We start from the raw sequence: 18,633 nt of genomic DNA, 5'->3' as shown, positions 1-18,633 counted from the left end.
GCCATACTTAACTAATCGAAATGGAATAGGCGGTGGCCGAGTCATGCTGTGTCACACACAAAAATGTTGTGTTTTAGCCCCAGTCCAGCCCTGTGTGTGTCTGTGTGCACGTGCACATCTCTGAGTGTGGATGTGTGTTGAGCCAGTCCCATGAGTCTGACCATGAGCCCTGAGTGAAGTTGTGCGTGTATGTGTGTGGCGTCCCTGACAGATTAGAGTCAGTTTGGTCAGGCTGCCCTGCTGTATCTCTCGACTGCCTGATAGTCTCTCTGACACCCGCTGCTGCTGCTGCTCTTGCATGCAGGAAGTCTGCCCCTTCCCCTACACCTGTGACCATTGTTTGCACTTCAAGGAGGGACATGTGTGTGTGCATGTATGCATGCGTGCGAGTGTGTGTGTGTTTGTGTCAGTCATATACACAATGAGTGTGTGTTTGTGTGTGTGTGTGTCATATGAACCATGGGTGCTCTGTCTGTGTGTGTGTGTGTGTGCTCGTGTGTATGCTCTTGTGTACATCTTCGTGTGTGCCATTGCTGCACTACAAGAGGTACAGCATACATGGGTCAGTGTGTGCGCAGCATTGTGTGTTTGTGTGTGTGTGTGTGTGTGCACACACTACCACCTGATTGGATAATTCATCTTTCAGACGCAGACTTCTAAGAATACCTCTGTCGGAGGCAAACCCCCTTCCCATTTTTTTCAATCGCTGAACTGCTAATTTAGCTGTGTGCAAATGCTTGCCTGTAAGCCCTCAACTCCTTCTAGGAAGGCAAGGTATTTGAAATGCTTGATTGAACTTGCTGCCGTATTTTGGTTTGGAAAATTTGATGTAATGATGTCAAATTAAGTGAAGTGAAGTGAAAGCCCATTGGGAAACTCCAACTCCCATTGTCATTGTGACACAACACTCCACAGCACACAAGTGAACACTGCACACAACAAAATTGCATTTATGCCTCACCCGTGCAAGGGGGCAGCCCTCAATGGCACCCCTAGGGAGCAGTGCGGTGGGACGGTCCATGCTCAGGGTACCTCAGTCATGGAGGAGGATGGGGGAGAGCACTGGTTGATTACTCCCTTACAACCTTTAGGCTACAAGTGTGACGCCCTAACCGCTTACCCACAACTGCCCTAATTATGGTCAAATCACCAAGTTGATGTTCTAAAAGCATGTACTTGACACTTGTAATTCATATTATGAAACATTTTAATTTATAAAATACACAGGATGAAATAAAATCTTAAAAACAACATTGTATTTACAGCACCGTTTGTCAGAGAGAAATGTCAGCTTATTCGTACGAGCATGTAAGTCCCAGTGGGAAAGTCTCATTGTGGTAGTGATGCAGCAGACCACGTCACGAGGTCTGAAGCTGCTGTCTATCAGTGTGACACCAGCAGTTTGTCACGTTGTCCCTTTGCTAAGCAGGCACCCTTGCATCTTGATGTGGTAGGCGTAAAACTGCAAAGAGCGGGCCTTCTTAGAGGGAGCCTTACGTTTGGGCGGCTTGAGTTGGCCGGGTGGACCAAATCCCTTGGCAGGGAAGAGCCCACCCCCGACCCCGACCCCGACCCCGACCCCGTCCTGGCAGCAGCAGCCGCATCGTCCGAGCAGCTGCCAGATGTCCCGTCGAAAGGCCCTGGTGAAGATGGTGTAGAGGAAGGGGTTGCACAGCGAGTTGATGGGGTAGAAGAGCACCAGCAGGATCTTGGAGTGCGAGACGGTGATGAGCGGCATGCGCAGCGCCGCCGAGATGGCGAAGAAGGAGATGGGCGCCATGCACAGGAAGTCGGTGAAGATCAGCACCGCCATGCGCTTGGCCATCTTGGCGTCGCCGCGGCGACTTGCCACCGACGGGTTCCGCACGCTGAGGTAGATGCGCACGTAGCACACGCACACCACCAGGAACGCCAGCACGTTGAGCAGGAGCACCATGACGACATAGCCCTGCGCGGCGGGGGTCTCGATGTCCATGGGCAGGCAGATGCTGACCTTGCTGTAGCTGCTCACGCCCAGCAGGGGGAGCAGCGCCACCAGGAGGGAGAAGAGCCAGCCCACGGCCATCATGGCCGCCACGTGTCGCAGCTTCAGCCGGCGCTCCGCCTCCATGGCGTGAGCAATGGTGTGCCAGCGCTCCAGCGTGATCATGGTGAGCGTGTACACCGACAGCTCGCTGGCGAAGACGGTCAGGAAGCCGGCGACGCCGCACCCGGCGCCCGTCTGCCAGTCGGTGGCGTGGTTGTAGTACTGGCGGCGCGAGCGGTGGTCCATGGCGGCGATCAGAAACAGGTACACGCCCATGCACAGGTCGGCGAACGCCAGGTGGCACATGAGGAAGCGCGAGATGCTCAGCTTCTGGCGGCTGGACAGCAGCACCAGCAGCACGGCCGAGTTTCCCGCCACCGCCAGCGTGGTCACCACCCAGGTGGCCGAGCGCAGGAAGCCCGAGCCAAGCAGGTCCTCGCACGGGTTGAAGTCGTCTGGCTCTGGGGTGCACCTGAGAAATTAAAAAGAAAAAGAACGAAAAAACGGTAACACGTTAGAATAAAGGTCCCTTAAAAAGCTTTGTTAACACTTAATTAACAATGAATGAACTTATAGTCCAGCGGATTGGTGAATTGATCATGCACTTTTGAGTAAAAGCATGAAAATTGGTACACATATACCTCTTCCTATGCTTATTAATATGGCCAACCCAAATTAATGAAACTACCTGACACGTTGTTGTAAAAGCATGAAAATTGGTAAATATATCCTTCTTGATATGCGAATTAATATTAGCATTGGAGGCATAGCGAAAAATGATGAAATTTCAAGATGGCCGCCAAATCCAATATGGCCAACCCATATTAACGAAACTACCTGACACTTTGTAGTTAAGACCTGAAAATTGGTACACATGTCCTTCTTAATATGCTGATCAATGTTATTGTTGGAGGCGCTGCGAAAAATGCTGTATTTTCAAGATGGCCGCCAAATCCAATATGGCCAACCCATATTAGTGAGAAACTATCATGCACTGCGTCATAAATGCCTCAAATTTGGTAAATACATACTCTATGGTGTACCTATTAATGTTAGAAATGGAATTGTTGCGTACAACCAAAATTGAAATGTTCAAAATAGCCACCAAATGAAATATGGCCGACCCATATAACAGGAATTGTATAGCAGATGAGTGAATCCATTATGCACGTAAAAGCATGAAAATGGTTACACATTTCCTTCTTTTTCAGTGAAACCACCATGCACTTTGTAGCAGGAGCATGCAATCAGCACACATATACTTAGTGATGTGTACAATAATCTATAAGGGTTCACGTGAGAAAGTTTGTGCACGCACACAGACACACACAAGTAATAGTCCTAAAAAAGATTACTCTGAAAGTGATCCTAACATAACCTAATTTCGAAACATCAAACCCTAGCCTACTAATGTTATATATATACAGTATATAGTTATATGTAGTGTTACATTTTGTGTTACAGTACATTAGTGAAACCAGGGCACAATTTGCCGTGAACGCATGAAAACACATGTATCTTTTGATTGTATTAATATCATCAAAAAATAAAAAGAATTTTCAGATGGCCCCGCATCAAATATGGCCAACCCATAGATGCATAAATGGACATAAAATATCCTATATCTATCTCAGTATACATTTTTCTGTACTTGTAGTAGAAACATATAATAACATTTGTAGTCTTTGATGAGTCAATAAATATTTTAGTCACATTTTCAATGGATTTGAGCCATTTATCATCGCAATAAAGTGTGCACAACCATCACTCAAGTACTGTAGGTAACAAAACAAAATCTTGTCCCCCCCTCAACATGGGGGTTAAATCAAATCTTATCAACTTCACCTTGCATATGACGCATAGTTTGCATACCTTGAACTACAAATACAGAAATGGAGGTTCACCATGAGCCAAATCTGGCACACCATTATTATAGCCAAAAAATGAATCCTAATACTGTACAAGTAAACTTTCACTCAAGGTTACTCAAATTTACATACCCTGAGTTGACTTTGCACCAACTGTGCCATTCACTATTCATTCAAAGTTCGTGTGTATCTTTTAATTACGCATTATTGGCAGTTTGAATGATGTTGGCCATAGGATATACCACAGCCTGGGGAATCCCATGCTGCTTTGCGCAATCGTTCTGATCTGAAAGACAGCATGGATTCCATCCCTTAGCAAGGGTACCACATCTTGGGCTCCATTCAGAGAGCGGGGAAGGGTGGACAGGCGATGACTGCAGTTTGTTTGAATAGATACAACTGACACGATTGGCTTTGTGCTATGCATATGCCAAATGAAACATTCGTTTTGCCCAATTAACGGCCATGGGTAATTTTAAACCACACCTTTCCTATGAGAAATTGCATATGTAACCTCCAGAGTATCTCACTTGTGAGATCAACTGGTGTTAACCAGGCAAGACATACCCATACAACATGCATGGGACAGGATTGCAGTTTGTTTGAAAACTTTGTAGTAATTAATGATTGGTTTCTTTTCTTAACCATGTCTTAACCATGTCCATGAATTGACAAATCAATTGAACTTTCTGTCTAGCAACCTTGAAATCTTGATCCTTTTGAATTTGTAGTCATGAGAGGCATATTAAACACAAGGCCTATGCAGGCGCCACTAACTGCTAGAGGTACTGTATATCCCACAATGTGTCTGGAGGATTAATTAATATGGATTGGCTACATTTGATTTGGCGCCATCTTGAAAATTCGGGTTTTATCAGCTATGCCTCCATTTCAAATATTAATCAGCATATCAAGAGGTAAATGTGTTCCATTTTTCATTCTTTTACTACAAAGTGGGTGTTAAATTCAAATTCAATGGTCTCATTAATATAGGTTGGCCAGATCTGATTTGGCGGCCATTTTGAAAATTAAACTTTCTTGCAATGCCTATGAAAGCATATATGCCTATGCAATGAATATAAAGAAGTAACTGGGCACCCATTTTCATGTTTTTACAACAAAGTGTGAGGTAGTTTCATTAATATGGGTTGGCCATATTGGACGTGGCGGCCATCTTGAAAATACAACATTTTTCACGGCGCCTTCAACGATAACATTGATCAGCATATTAAGAAGGACATGTGTACCAATTTTCAGGCCTTTACTACAAAGTGTCAGGTAGTTTCATTAATATGGGTTGGCCATATTGGATTTGGCGGCCATCTTGAAAATTCAGATTTTTTTGTGACGCCTCCAATGCTAATAATATTAATCAGCATATCAAGAAGGATATATGTACCAATTTTCATGCTTTTACAACAACATGTCAGGTAGTTTCATTAATTTGGGTTGGCCATATTGGATTTGGCGGCCATCTTGAAAATTCTTCATTTTTCACGACGCCTCCAACGCTAATATTAATCAGCATATCGAGAAGGACATGTGTACCAATTTTCATACTTTTACTCAAAAGTGCACGATTAGGCCCTTTTGTGTGTCTAATCCGCCGGACTATTATTAAAAAGACAAGGCATTAAACATTTTTAAAAAATGAGTTAATGAGTAAAATCCAAACTACGGCTACACAGCGGAGTGAGAATCCTCCAGGATGAGGTTGATGTGTGTTTGCCTGCCTCTCTTTTGCTCTTTGGACGACAAACTTCCAGGACTGTTGCGACTGTGTCTGCAATGTTAACATAATGTTTCTTACTCATTTACAAACATTTGTAAATGTTTTGTTGATCATTAGTTAATTATAAATATGTGCTTAAAGCTTTTTAAAGACTGTTATTCTGTTCTTGTGTCCTGGCTTCCCCCTTTTCCATCCACTGCGCTTTGTATACATGGGTTCACTGTGTTTATAAACACAATGTTGTGAGGAGGGGCGAGACACTGGCAGCCAACCATGTGAGCTTATTTTTTGACAGACAGCGGTTTGCAACAATCAGAGGATGAGTTGTGCACAGCCAGTGTCGCGCAGCCAAGAGAAAAGTAAATTTACTCTAGCAGGGTTATCCTGGGTAACAGATATTTTGTCAATATTCCAGTAGCTTTTTTATACTAATATGCTCTTTTTGATTTACATTTAAAAATATCAACATGATGCAATTTTCAGTGGTATGCCAACTGATAGCTGACTTGGGGTGTACCTCAATGGGGCGCTGGTCCCACACAGGTCCACCAGGTCGGGGTAGTAGTCAGCCATAGCTCCGCCACTGGTGGTACCAAGGTCCCTGTTGGAGAAGTAAATTATATGAAATCACACATCTACGTCTATTAGACATCCCAAACATTTCCAACTGGGACCTTCTTGTTTGATCTAAGAAAAGAACTGCGGTCTCTTTTCCCCGTCATGTCCCACACACAAAACATTTTTTGTCTCTATTCATATTGTTAAACTTTTAGTTAAAAGTATTAATACAAGTCATCAACCCATGTGTATGGGTTTCATCCACGGCATTCCCTTCTCTCTGTGACCCCCCTCCAGTTCCTCCATGACCCACCTAGGGGTCCCAGCCCTCAGTTTGGGAACCACTGTCTGCTATAGAAGTTGGCATGTTTTTTTGTTAATTATGTTTGTAGTGATGTCATGTGGAGCAGTCTCAATGCTTTCCTCTGCTCTCCCGTGGTGAACGTAATTGGGTTCATCGAGGAGGATACACTGACCTACATCTAAATATAACACACCACCACACACACCCAGGTGCACCAGACGATCATTATTTTACTGAATGAGTGAGAGTGATGGGCCAGAAAGAGGTCAAATACACAAACACATGCACACACGTACGCACGCACGCACGCTCACACATTGGGCTCACAGCTTTGGCTGGACCCTGGGACATAATCGTCTGAAAGGGCCCCCCAAACAATGCATACTATGTAATGCGGACCCAATTCTGAGCCCCCTCCCTCCCTGGGCCAGGGACAACTGTGACCCCTTTGCCACCCACAACCCTGTCAGCTTCGCGCCCGTGCGCACACACACACTCTCATAGAGCCTATGAGCAGAGTCAGACACATGAGAAGAAACACATGTTCATCTATTGTGTGATCTTTTTGTGGGGGGAATATGAGCTAACAAGTATCCAGATCTTATAATGTCACCTACGATAAAAATAAATGGCTTACATCGTCTCTGCTCCCACACCTTCGTTGCAGAGCCATGTCAAGTTGACAGGGTTTTGTCTGAGGGGAGAAGAGCAAATTGGGAAAAAAAAAGTATTAAACAAACGGTGAAGAGTCTACATTAGTGTCATGCAAAACTGCCCTTCCCCCTTCGCCTTGGTGACAGTAATGTGAAGCGTAGCATGTGTGACTGACAGCCCAAACAAAGCTGTAGCCTTCAGATGAGGTAATGAGAGGCCCTTTTCGGTTACACTTTACTTGACGTCAGAGTAATACATGCACATGACATGACAGTGTCATAACAGTGTCAAAGCAGTGTCATGATACAGTCCTGAACGAGTCATAGACATGGTGTTAATGTTAATAAAGTTTTATGGTAATCAAAAGTTGACATTGTTTGGGCTATCTTTACCATAACCGTATGTCAATTAATGATAACAGTCATAAAATGTTCATGACATTGACATAATATTTGACATATTTATGACTCGTTTCGACTGCATTACGACACTGTTGTGACACCGTTATATCAAACCTATGACGTCGATTTCAAGTAAAGTGTTACCCCATTTTCTCTGCAGTTCCAAGAATCATAATGCAGACAATGAGTGTACACTGTATCAGGTGTACACTGACTGCATCTAATGCCATAGCAGTGTTTCCAGATGTCAAAGGAACAGCAGTGTTTGGGCTTGGTATATTTCTTGAAAGCGAAAGTGAAAAGTGAAAGCCCATTGGGAAACTCCAACTCCCATTGTCATTGTGACACAGCACTCCACAGCACACAAGTGAACACTGCACACTGCACACAACGAAATTGCATTTTATGCCTCACCCGTGCAAGGGGGCAGCCCTCAGTGGCGCCCCATGGGGAGCAGTGCGGTGGGACGGTACCATGCTCAGGGTACCTCAGTCATGGAGGAGGATGGGGGAGAGCACTGGTTGATTACTCCCCCCACCAACCTGGCGGGTCGGGAGTCCAACCGGCAACCTCTGGGATGCAAGTCTGACGCCCTAACCGCTCACCCATGACTGCCCATACATACATTTCGTCAACACATTACATGACAAGATGTAGTGATATGTACTACACTACTATGCTATATAACTTACTATACTACTCAACTACATTACATTGTAATATAGTACATTTGGTATACTTTGCAGTGGCCTATGCAATTCTTGCTATGACGAAGTCATAAAATGTTTATTATATTGACATAATGCTTATGACACACTGTCATGACACTGTCACTGTCATGACTCTGTCATGTCATACGTAAAGTGTGCTACCAAACAGTCTTTCCAGGTGTGCTCAGCTCAGTCTATGCAATTATTGCCATGACGAAGTCATAAAATGTTTATTACATTGACATACTATTTATGATTATGACACTGTCACTGTCATACACTGTCACGACTCTGTCATGTCATACGTAAAGTGTGCTACCAAACAGTCTTTCCAGGTGTGCTCAGCTGCCTCAGCTCAGCTCTCTCCAGGTGTGCTCAGCCTATGCAATTATTACCATAATGAAGTCCTAAATTGTTTATGACATTGACATAGTGTTTATGACACATACATGAGTGCGTTATGACACTGTTGTGACCCTGTGTTACCAAACAGTCTTTCCAGGCAGTCAGCTCAGCTCAGCTCACCTCTGCCATGTGTGGAAGGCACAGCAGTGGCTGGGGTAGGTGAGGTGCGTCTCCACCAGGCTCTGCAGGCTGTCCAGGGGCGGCAGGGTCTTCAGGGTGGGTGTGGAGCGCGCCGTCAGCTTCTGCACCTGCCTCAGGCCGCGGGCAGGTAGGGAGCTCAGGGACGTGGAGGATACGTCACTGTAGGAGACACAGGTGCACATAATGCAACATTATGGCCAAGAGACACAGGCGTCAAAAACACACGTTACGTACACAATGCATTAGGCATACTGTAGGTGTTACACTAACAGGCAGGTAGAAAGCTCAGGGACGTGAAGGAGATGTCAGTGGGTTTAAACCGTTGACCATATAACCATGAGATGGGTGTTTACTGTACACACATACACCGCGCATTACACACACTGTATGGGACAGGTGGTGAGCTCAAAGAGGTGAAGATTACTGTATGTCACACATTAGACTGGCCCTGTTAGGCACAGATGCACACTATGCACTTTATAACCAAGAATCGTGGGAAAAGTGCCTCTTCGACCAGAGTTTTGGGTAATATTGAAGTTTGTTTAGGATAGATAGGTGTGACTGACGAAAAGCAATAAAAAAGCATTCTAATCACATCAGCTGTGCAATCACCTTGCATGTTCCCAAAATATTATTACTTAAAAAAAATATATATACATAGTATATACTGTACTAGTAATCTCAAAGCAGGATTTTCTGGGGTCAGAAAACCTTCAGACTTTAGACAAAAGCAGAAGAGAAATACAGTGGCGCTATCTTTGTATGGCCATGACCAGACCATTATTGCCCACACACACACACACACACACACACACACACACACACACACACACACACACACACACAAACAATGACAAGAGAGAGTAGAGAGCGGGTCTTGAAATGAGACCTTGGCACCTATCTATGTGTAGATAATATGAAGTCAAATACAGATATCACGTTATAACAGGGTCAATAATATTTTCAGAGTTCACACAATTTGAATGTGAAACCAGTTTCCATTTGAAGACAAGAAAGAAGAATTTACAAACTTAAAAAATGTACACATTTTAGTGAGTTTCCACCACCACCATTGGTTGCGCCCAAATTTGGTCAAAGTTTTCTGGTCTGAATAGCCTACCAGAGGTGGTATCCTAAGAACATAGTTAAGTGATAAACCTACAAAAAGTGGTAAACCTGCTAATAGATAGCCCACAAATGGGCTCTTCTATTAAATGACTTACCACTACCTCAAGATTAACTTATCCTGGTTTTGTATTAAGCCAGGCTGCGGATACTCCAGTGTCTTGCTGGTTTAACATAACACTCAGTGCGAGTAGGGTTCTTGTAGGGTGATTGTATGCAGAGTGGATAAAAGAGTGTTCTTTAGGCCCAAAGCATGGACATCTATACCAAGTAATCTGGATCCAGATGTTGGATGAAAAACTAGAGTATGAAAAAGGAACCGGAGCACAGATTGTGACATGAGAGTGCTTCCTCAAAAAGTTGTGATAGGTGCATGTCTAAAAGCTTTCTCAAATGACGGTGAGTTGCTGACTTTTTTCTGTTCTCTGACGAGACTCTGACGAGACTGTTCTCATTTTGGATCATGCATGCACACATGCACACACGCCCGCATGCACACACGCAAACATGCGCACACAAACACACACACAAACACACAGTACTTACAGAGCTACTGGACCGATCGTGCCCTCAAATGCATCGCTGTGGATTGTGTGAAGGTACCAATTGCCTTCTAAATTCCTGGAGCAAAGACACAAATCACATGCACTTGCCATGAATGCACTTCAGTATTTGACCTCTTTTAATTATCTGTCTTTTTAGACATGATTATACTGGCTTTTCATTGAAATGATAAGTGGAAAACCAAACAAAGTTCAAAGTGCGCTTTCATATCATATCTCATTTCTAAACAATTTCGGAGCCTGCTCGTGACTTTTCAAATGGTCTTGACCCTTAAAATTTCAGATTGACAGGAGCCAAAGTTAGTGGTTTGGTCTATGTTGTTTTGTGCGGCGGAACACTGTGTGACGGAGATAAATGGAAACTCATCAGTCATAATGAATGACACTGACAATGACATTTAAGGTGATGGAGCCAGTAGGTCTAGCGATGCGATGGGCGGTCACTGATAAGGACCGAAAGTATGTCATGGCCAATGGCTGCCTACGGGGTGAGCCTGATCTCAAAAGGAATTGTGTCCAATTTCTCACGCAAACCAACATCCGAAATTGCGTCCAGATACAGACGCTTTCCCTGCTGTCTAGAGCACATCTGTGGCTTCTGATTGGTCTCGCTTCAAATGCAAAAATGTCCTGCTGTGGCCTTACCAAAACCATCCCTAAACCTAATCTGTCAGTAAAGCAAATGTTTCTGAGTTGTATTGTGCCCTGACCAAAACCCCTACACTTAACCTGTCAGTAATGCAATGTTTCTGAGGTGTAAAATTGTGCCCTTTCCAATACCATCCCTAAACTTAACCTGTCAATAATGCAATGTTTCTGAGTTGTAAAATTGTGCCCTGACCAAAACAATCCTTCAACCAGATTGCCGGTTCAAATAGGCAGGGTTATCATGAAGCTCGACCAATCAGAGGGCGAATTTGTCAATCTGTGTGCGCCAGACCAAAGGGAATGCGTCGCAATCTGGATGAAAATTCAATTTTTGGTTTGTGTGAGAAAACAGACACAATTCCTTTGAGATCATGTAGTACAGGGTGCCCCCCCCACCCCAAATTATACACACTTCAAATTATTGTAAAGTAGGTTGTAAAAGTAGAACAGAATTTAGAGACATCAACGTATTGTTTTGTCACTGTCTATTCTCAAACTCATGTCTGAGGTCTATGCTATGACACCAGCATAAGTAACTGGAAAGTGAAGGCCCACCCGGGAAACTCCTATTGTCATTGTGACATACCTGTAGCACTAGCACACAACAAATGGCCATTTTATGCCTCACCCGTGCAAGGGGACAGCCCAAAACAGTGCCCCAAGGGAACAATGTGGCCGCACGGTACTACACTCAGAGTGCTTCAGTCATGGAGGGAGATGGGGTAGAGCACTGGTTAATTACTCCCCCCACCAACTTAGCAGGTCAGGACTCGAACCAGCAAGCTTTGGGCTAGATGTCTGACACCTTAACCTCACCTCTTACCCATGACTGCCAATGTGCAGTGAATGCAGCCATTGAATCTGAATGCACAAAAATTCCAAGTGAATTATGACTGACACATTGTCAGCAGCAGAGATGACACCAAGTCACTAATTTGCAAGTCGCAAGTAAGTCTCAAGTCCTTCCAATCAAGTCCGAGTCAAGTCACAAGTTACGACACATTTGACCAAGTCAAGTCCAAGTCCAAGTCGTGCCAAAGCCAAATCAAGTCCAAGTCCAAGTCTTGTTTTTTCCAAGTCTTTAACAAGTCACCTTGTATTCTATGTGCAATATTGACAATTACCTTTGGTCATAAATGCATTACCTCTCCACACTGCTTTGCATGTCCCCCTTCGCCAGTCATGTCCCGAAAATCGACCATGGTATACTATGATTTCAGTTTTTTGAGCATGGTTCGGCATTGGTTTTTGGTTTTACTAGGTTTAACTATAAATTGAACCATGGTTTTACGCTTAAAACTAACCATGGTTGTACCACGGTTTATAATTATTAGAGATGCACCGGATCCTGATTTTTAGGATCCTGCCGGATACCGGATCCACTGCTTAAGATCCTGTCGGATCCGGAACCGGATACCGGATCCTACGAAAGGGTTGAAAAACATATTCTACTCGCACACATGGGCCCTTTTTATTACGTTGGCTCAAACTACGTAAAAAATAGAGATGCACCAGATCCTGATTTTTAGGTACCTGCCGGATATCGGATCCACTGCTTAAGATCCTGCCGGATCCGGATCCTGTGAAAAATCCTATTATCCTGCTGGATCCGGAACCGGATCCGGATCCGGTGCATCTCTAATAATTATTCATTAAATTACTTTTATCTTTTATCCAACGCACATATTGGTGACAGTCCTTTGAGCAATATGGGGTTAGGTGCCTTCCTCAAGGGCACTTCAGTCATGGATGGAGATGTAGGGAGAGGTGGGTTTAAGGGTGGGATTCAAACCTACAACTCTGTGATCTTCAGCCCAACTCCCTTTTTTTGGGTGACCATGCAACCCACAATTGATCATATATTTTTTAGCATGGTTTTTGACTATGGTTGAAGGTAAATCATTTATTTTTTCTTTCTTTCATGCATTTTTTTCACACACAAAATGCAAAAAAATATATATTCATTGACTTGGAGCACAATTGCAAGTCATTGCAAGCTAAAACTGTCAAGTCGAGTCAAGTCTCAAGTCAATAGCGTACAAGTCGAGTCAAGTCACAAGTCACTCCTAATATTGGCAAGTCAAGTCTCAAGTCGAGTCATTTGTGACTCAAGTCACAAGTCAGTCCGAGTCACAAGTCACAAGTCACAAGTCCACATCTCTGGTCAGCAGTGTCTGGACCAGAATGAACAAACAGGTGGCGACAAAACATTGAAATGATGTCTGTAAGTTCTATTACACTTTAGAAATTACATGAATTTCAATAGACCACCTTCTCTACAATTATCTGTACTGTATAACAACAAACAGTCCATGAACAGAACTGATCTCGAGAATATTTTTATCCGCACTTACAGTGTATTCACTTGCGTTCCGTTGAAGGCATGGGACTCTATTTCCTTGAACCCATTTCTGACCAGATTCCTGAAATCAAAGAACAGATGATAAAATGAGAAAAAAATAAGAATAAAAGAAGTTTAAATATCTATGTGTATGCACCTTTATATTGTATTGATACTTACAAAGTTACTACATAATTGATTGCCAAATATCAACAATAAGCAAATATAATTCTACGCAAAGATGCTGTGGTTAGCCTTCATGTGCACTTACATGTTCTCATATTGTGGTATTCCCACGAAGGCGTTGGATGGGATGCCTTCCAGCCTGATATTGTCCCCTATCTCTCTGTAGAAACAACAAAGTGTTATTTTATTTGGCGCTATCACAATGTTGTTGTTACATTATCGACATGTGAGTTTTATCTAGCTGCTGCTGATATGTAGGCCTACCACAACTACTACCCAGAGTGAAGCACAGTGAATTGAGTACAGGAACAATCTTCCTGGAGCAATGGGATTTTAGACGTCTTGCTCAAGGGCATCTTATAGGTAGCCTTGAATGAGGGCCTGACTCCTTAATTATTAAAGCCATAGTAAAAGCTCATCTTTCTTAGAGCTTCATAATGACTGTTTATCAAATTAAAGTATGGCCTGGACAGACACCACAGTATTGATCAACTTATTTGGTGAACAGAACAAGTCAACCAGTAAAAAAAAATGCAGTGTTAATTCAACACTTAAGGAGAACCTTGGGACACATATACACTCTAGAACAGTGGTTCTCAACCTTTTTTGAACAAACGCCCCCTTGTTCTCATCATAAGCCTGACAATGCCCCTTTAGTATTAAAAAATTAAATGGACTAATGCCCCCTAATGGCAACTAAGCAACACCCCATCTCAACTGTATCCTTCTGAACGACCCCCTACTGCCCCCCAACACCCCCTGGGGGGCTGTACCGCCCCCGTTGAGAAACACTACTCTAGAAGATGTTACATCAACTCTCTGAGTACATCAACTCTTTGACGGTGTACTTGGTGTCAGTCATAGAGCCCGGTGGAATGTGAAGGCTGCTGGGATGGCAAGGTTCTTACACTTGGCTGAAACACATGATGAGTGGGTGGACTTGGTTGGATGGAGGAGTGGGTGGACCTAACAGTCAGCAGTAGAGCTTTTGTCGAATCTTCAAGTTCCGGGTGCACTGTGGTGCAGCCCGCTAAGCCCTCCACATTTGGGCTTGCACGCCCATGGGGACCCCGGTTCGAGTCCGACCGGGTCATTTCCCAGCCCTGCCCAGTATCTCTCTCCATCTCATTTCCTGTCTCCTCCCACACTGTCCTGTCATAATAAAGGCCCAAAAGCCCCCAAAACATTCTTTTAAAAAAAATAAAAAATTCAAGTTTCTTATTTGAAGTTATTTGAAGTTTCTTTTGTTTCAGACATGTTAAGGTTTTACATGTCTGATACAAAAGAAACTTCAAGATTTCTTATCACTTTAAGACGAAGATACTGAACATCTTACATATAGAAGAGCTTTTGGTACTCACAGAACGGTTAACTTCAATGAATAAATGAAGGAAAGATCGGGGAAATGTGTTATTCCTGTGTTGCAGATGCTCCTGAAACAGCAACGAGAGAAACAATGCGAAAGGACTATTTGTCAAAGAGTATGCCATTGCAACATTCAAATCAAATGACATCAGTTTACTAAGGTGTAAATACATGTTGTTGTTGTGGTGTATTTTCAAGACAAGTACCATGTTTTGTATATGAAGTCGAATCAATTTGATGTAGTCACATTCATTCATTCTGTAATATCAGCACATACATTTTTGTGTTAAGTGTGTTTTCCAACTTTAAAAGTTTCTATAGGAAAAAGTGTCAATTGTGAGCACTTAAAGAATGTGGTGTAGGCTAATAACAATAACACACACAAACAAGGAAATCACTGGTTTAACATATTAAAACATGTTGCCGTAGCGTACTTACAGATAGCGCAGCTGGGGTATGTCTGTAAAGGCCCCTGTCTCGATCACCTCAAGATTTTTGATATTCTGTATGGCACTGAAAAAAAAACCAGATACCTTAAACAATCCACATAAAAATAAAAGTTTACACTTAACTTGACATACAGTGACATAGCAGTGTCGTGACACGATCATGGACAAGTCATAAACAGGATGTCAATGTCATAAATGTTTTATGGTCATGAACAGTTGATATTTTTAGGGCTGTCTTTACCATAACTGAATGTCACTTAATGACAACAAACATACAATGTTTATGACATTGCCATGTGTTTTGACACATATTGACACATTTTGACGCATCTGACGCCGTCGTCAAGTAAAGGGTTATCCAATAACCACATAATAATAATTCCATACGGGTGACACCATCCTGCATGATCAGTGGTGTGTGAGTGATACACGGTGTTCAGTTTTCGTCACATTGTTACACTGATCAAGACTCCAGTGCAAGTGCCAAAAAAAGAAACATAGTTAGACAACTTTTAAAAGTATTTATTACTTTCGTCGAAAAGGGAAAAAAGTATGCAACACTTACATTTCTGTAACAGACTTCAGGGATAGGAATGCCTGGCGTCTGATCCTTTGAAGCGAGTTGCTTTGGGATATTTCTCTAAAGTGAAAATACAAGTGAAACATTTCAGACAAAGGGCCATAGCCGACAAAATCTTGAACATGCAACTGTATCAACTAGGCCACAGCTGGTTAAAATAACACATTTACATTGTAGTGTTTTGTTTGTGTGTGACTATTTTCAAATAAGATTCTGGTGATACCTCTGCCTTTTGTGGTATACACTGTCATTAACCAAAATGATGTGCAGATGGAATAGGAGACTTTCAGTACAGTGATGGTGATAACAACTTTGATGATGAATCTACAACTATGACATCTGTAAAGGTGTGTAGAGTAATAACCTGCGTACTTCAACTGAGCGAGCGAGAGAGAGAGAGAGAGAGAGAGAGAGAGAGAGAGAGAGAGAGAGAGAGAGAGAGAGAGAGAGAGAGAGAGAGAGAGAGAGAGAGAGAGAGAGAGAGAGAGAGAGAGAGCATACTCTGTCATCTTTTCTGATTGTAGGCCTACTTAAAAATAGACCACCACTCCACTTCATAACTAGCACTCTCGTAGACAATTAACATAATTCTTGCTTCTATTCTGCCCCCGATGTTCACAGCCTATTTTATTTCACTTTTCTCTCCGGACTCTCCTCCAGTGCTCAGTACAATTACTGTATGGCAATTACCTTTTCCTAAGAGCACCATGAGAGAAAACAATTTGGAAGGGGTGTGTGTGTGTATGTGTGTGTGTGTGAGGGGGGGCACAACAAAGTCTTACTTTACGTCACAAGAAGCGACCAGTGTCTGTGCCACAGTGACAAGCTAGACTGTTGCTTTTTTGTAAACACCTCTAGGATGTAGCCCATCGCATATCTGATATGTTTGATACAGCAGGCTACTAATTTTGTGCGAAATTTTCTAAGTACTACAGCCACACAGCATAGGGTAGCACAGACATGGGTCTCTCTTGCCATCACATGCATCATGCATCTACTGTGACCTTGATAACCCTCCCACCCCCACCCCTTAAAAAGTGAACAAAATACCAACCGTGAGTATACCTGAAGCTACAAACACACCTTGACATAGCCTATTTAACGTCAGCATAATACGTCTTAAGTAGCCTAACATAATCTGTTGAAGAAGATATTCCTTTGCGCACCGGGTTGATGCTGTGCGTAAAGGCGCGCGTTTCAGCGTTATCACCGCTGTCAGTCCTTGAAAATATCGGCAACAGATAGCGAAAGAGTCCGTCTGAGCGATGAAGCAAAATACCACAGCAGCACAATTAATAACTTTTTATATGAACAACGACGGGGTAACGCCTGCGCACTCCGTGAGTCGGTGGATAGTATATGGGTACCACTAACAACGAGCTCATTTCTTTCCCATTCACCGTTATCCAACACACTGAAATGTGACTAAAATGGGAACAATAGGCCTACGTTGAACATACTGAACATTGTCAATGAATCAAATGATCAGTGGCAGAAGTCGTGCGGCTGACAATATCCAAGACAGCATTTAACACTTACATTCTTGATATGTTGACCAATCTTTTGAAAGAGCCGCTTTGGATTTCCTTTTGAGGCAGTTGGAAAACCCACCTAGTAAACACAATAAAACACAGCGAGGTGTACCACACTCATCACAATGTACACCTTGTTTCCAGGCTATAAACATCTTTTAAAAGTAGAAGTATTTCGGTCAGTGAAAAGTCAAAACTTACAAGGGCCGCGATGATGGAGTCGGGAGTCTCTCCTGTGTTTCTCTGGTGCAGGACAGACTATCCGAGGTACATTGGCAGACCGATGGACAGTCGAATGTCCAGGCAGTGCTCACGTGTTGGACACTCCACAGTAGGACCACCAACACAGCAGTGCGCAAAGGCATACTGAGCACCCCCTAGAAGTTTTTCCTTCACAAATCTTATCAAAACTGGCACAAATTTCAGCCCCCAGAACTTCAGAGAACTCAGCGTCCGTACTGGCTTTCCTTGCCCTTCTCAAAAAAAATAGCCTTCTCGCGCGGCAAGCGCGACGTCACCAAGCACACTACAAGGTTACAAACTTGCCCATTCAGTCAGTGCACCGATCAAATGATTGCCATCAAATAACGAGCGCAAAGTTTGCCTTCAGCATCTCTGATCACTTAAAATTGTTGGGCTCGCCGTGGTGTTCTGCTGGTTCTCTTATCAAAGTGAAGATGTGCACTCGTACTGTGCACCTCGTGCCCATGTCTGATCAACAACACGAGGTTAATATGACAACAATCCCAAACAGTTGGAATGGAGCCAGGACGCGTGGTGCGAACGCAGAATAGCCAGTGCTGCCATTGAAGTTCCCTCCACAACCAACCCCCTTCAACACTGAAGAACTCACGAACCTCTGTGCACTTGACCTCATAGCTTTGATTTGTTTGGGCTTCGCCATGAAGGCAATCGTATCTGCCGAAGGATGACTTTGTGCGTGTCCGGGCGACCCATAGGCTACAGTCAGAAGACACGCGCTTCTGTAAGCGCATCATGCATATTAATATTAGGCGGACTGGGGATGTGCTTTCAGCCGCTCAGC

General features: G+C 43.4%; 1 protein-coding gene across 1 annotated transcript; it reads right to left on the bottom strand.

Annotated features, from left to right (window-relative positions):
• Positions 1-1,228: 1,228 nt before the first annotated feature.
• On the bottom strand, positions 1,229-17,953 carry LOC134441645 (lutropin-choriogonadotropic hormone receptor-like). The gene is made up of 12 exons (XM_063192035.1): positions 17,790-17,953; positions 17,596-17,667; positions 16,042-16,116; positions 15,466-15,540; positions 15,024-15,095; positions 13,748-13,822; positions 13,490-13,558; positions 10,471-10,545; positions 8,779-8,958; positions 7,126-7,182; positions 6,144-6,227; positions 1,229-2,498 (listed from the first exon to the last, which is right to left on the bottom strand). The coding sequence occupies exons 1-12, from the start codon at positions 17,951-17,953 to the stop codon at positions 1,406-1,408; spliced, it is 2,091 nt and encodes a 696-aa protein (XP_063048105.1). The 3' UTR covers positions 1,229-1,405.
• Between the last annotated feature and the right edge of the window lie 680 nt (positions 17,954-18,633).

The sequence above is a fragment of the Engraulis encrasicolus genome, chromosome 24 (assembly GCF_034702125.1).
Source record: "Engraulis encrasicolus isolate BLACKSEA-1 chromosome 24, IST_EnEncr_1.0, whole genome shotgun sequence".
NCBI classification, from domain to species: domain Eukaryota; kingdom Metazoa; phylum Chordata; class Actinopteri; order Clupeiformes; family Engraulidae; genus Engraulis; species Engraulis encrasicolus.
The sequence above is the reverse complement of the archived record's forward strand: the minus strand, read 5'-3'. Positions and strand labels throughout refer to the sequence as shown.

Excerpts from the sequence above, each read along its gene's own strand:
- LOC134441645 (XM_063192035.1), bottom strand. The coding sequence starts at position 17,953 with ATGCCTTTGCGCACTGCTGTGTTGGTGGTCCTACTGTGGAGTGTCCAA. Across the intron at positions 13,559-13,747 it reads ATACCACAATATGAGAACAT|GAATCTGGTCAGAAATGGGT; the intron begins GTAAGTGCACAT and ends CTTTGATTTCAG. Across the intron at positions 6,228-7,125 it reads GGTGTGGGAGCAGAGACGAT|GGACCTTGGTACCACCAGTG; the intron begins GTAAGCCATTTA and ends CTTCTCCAACAG.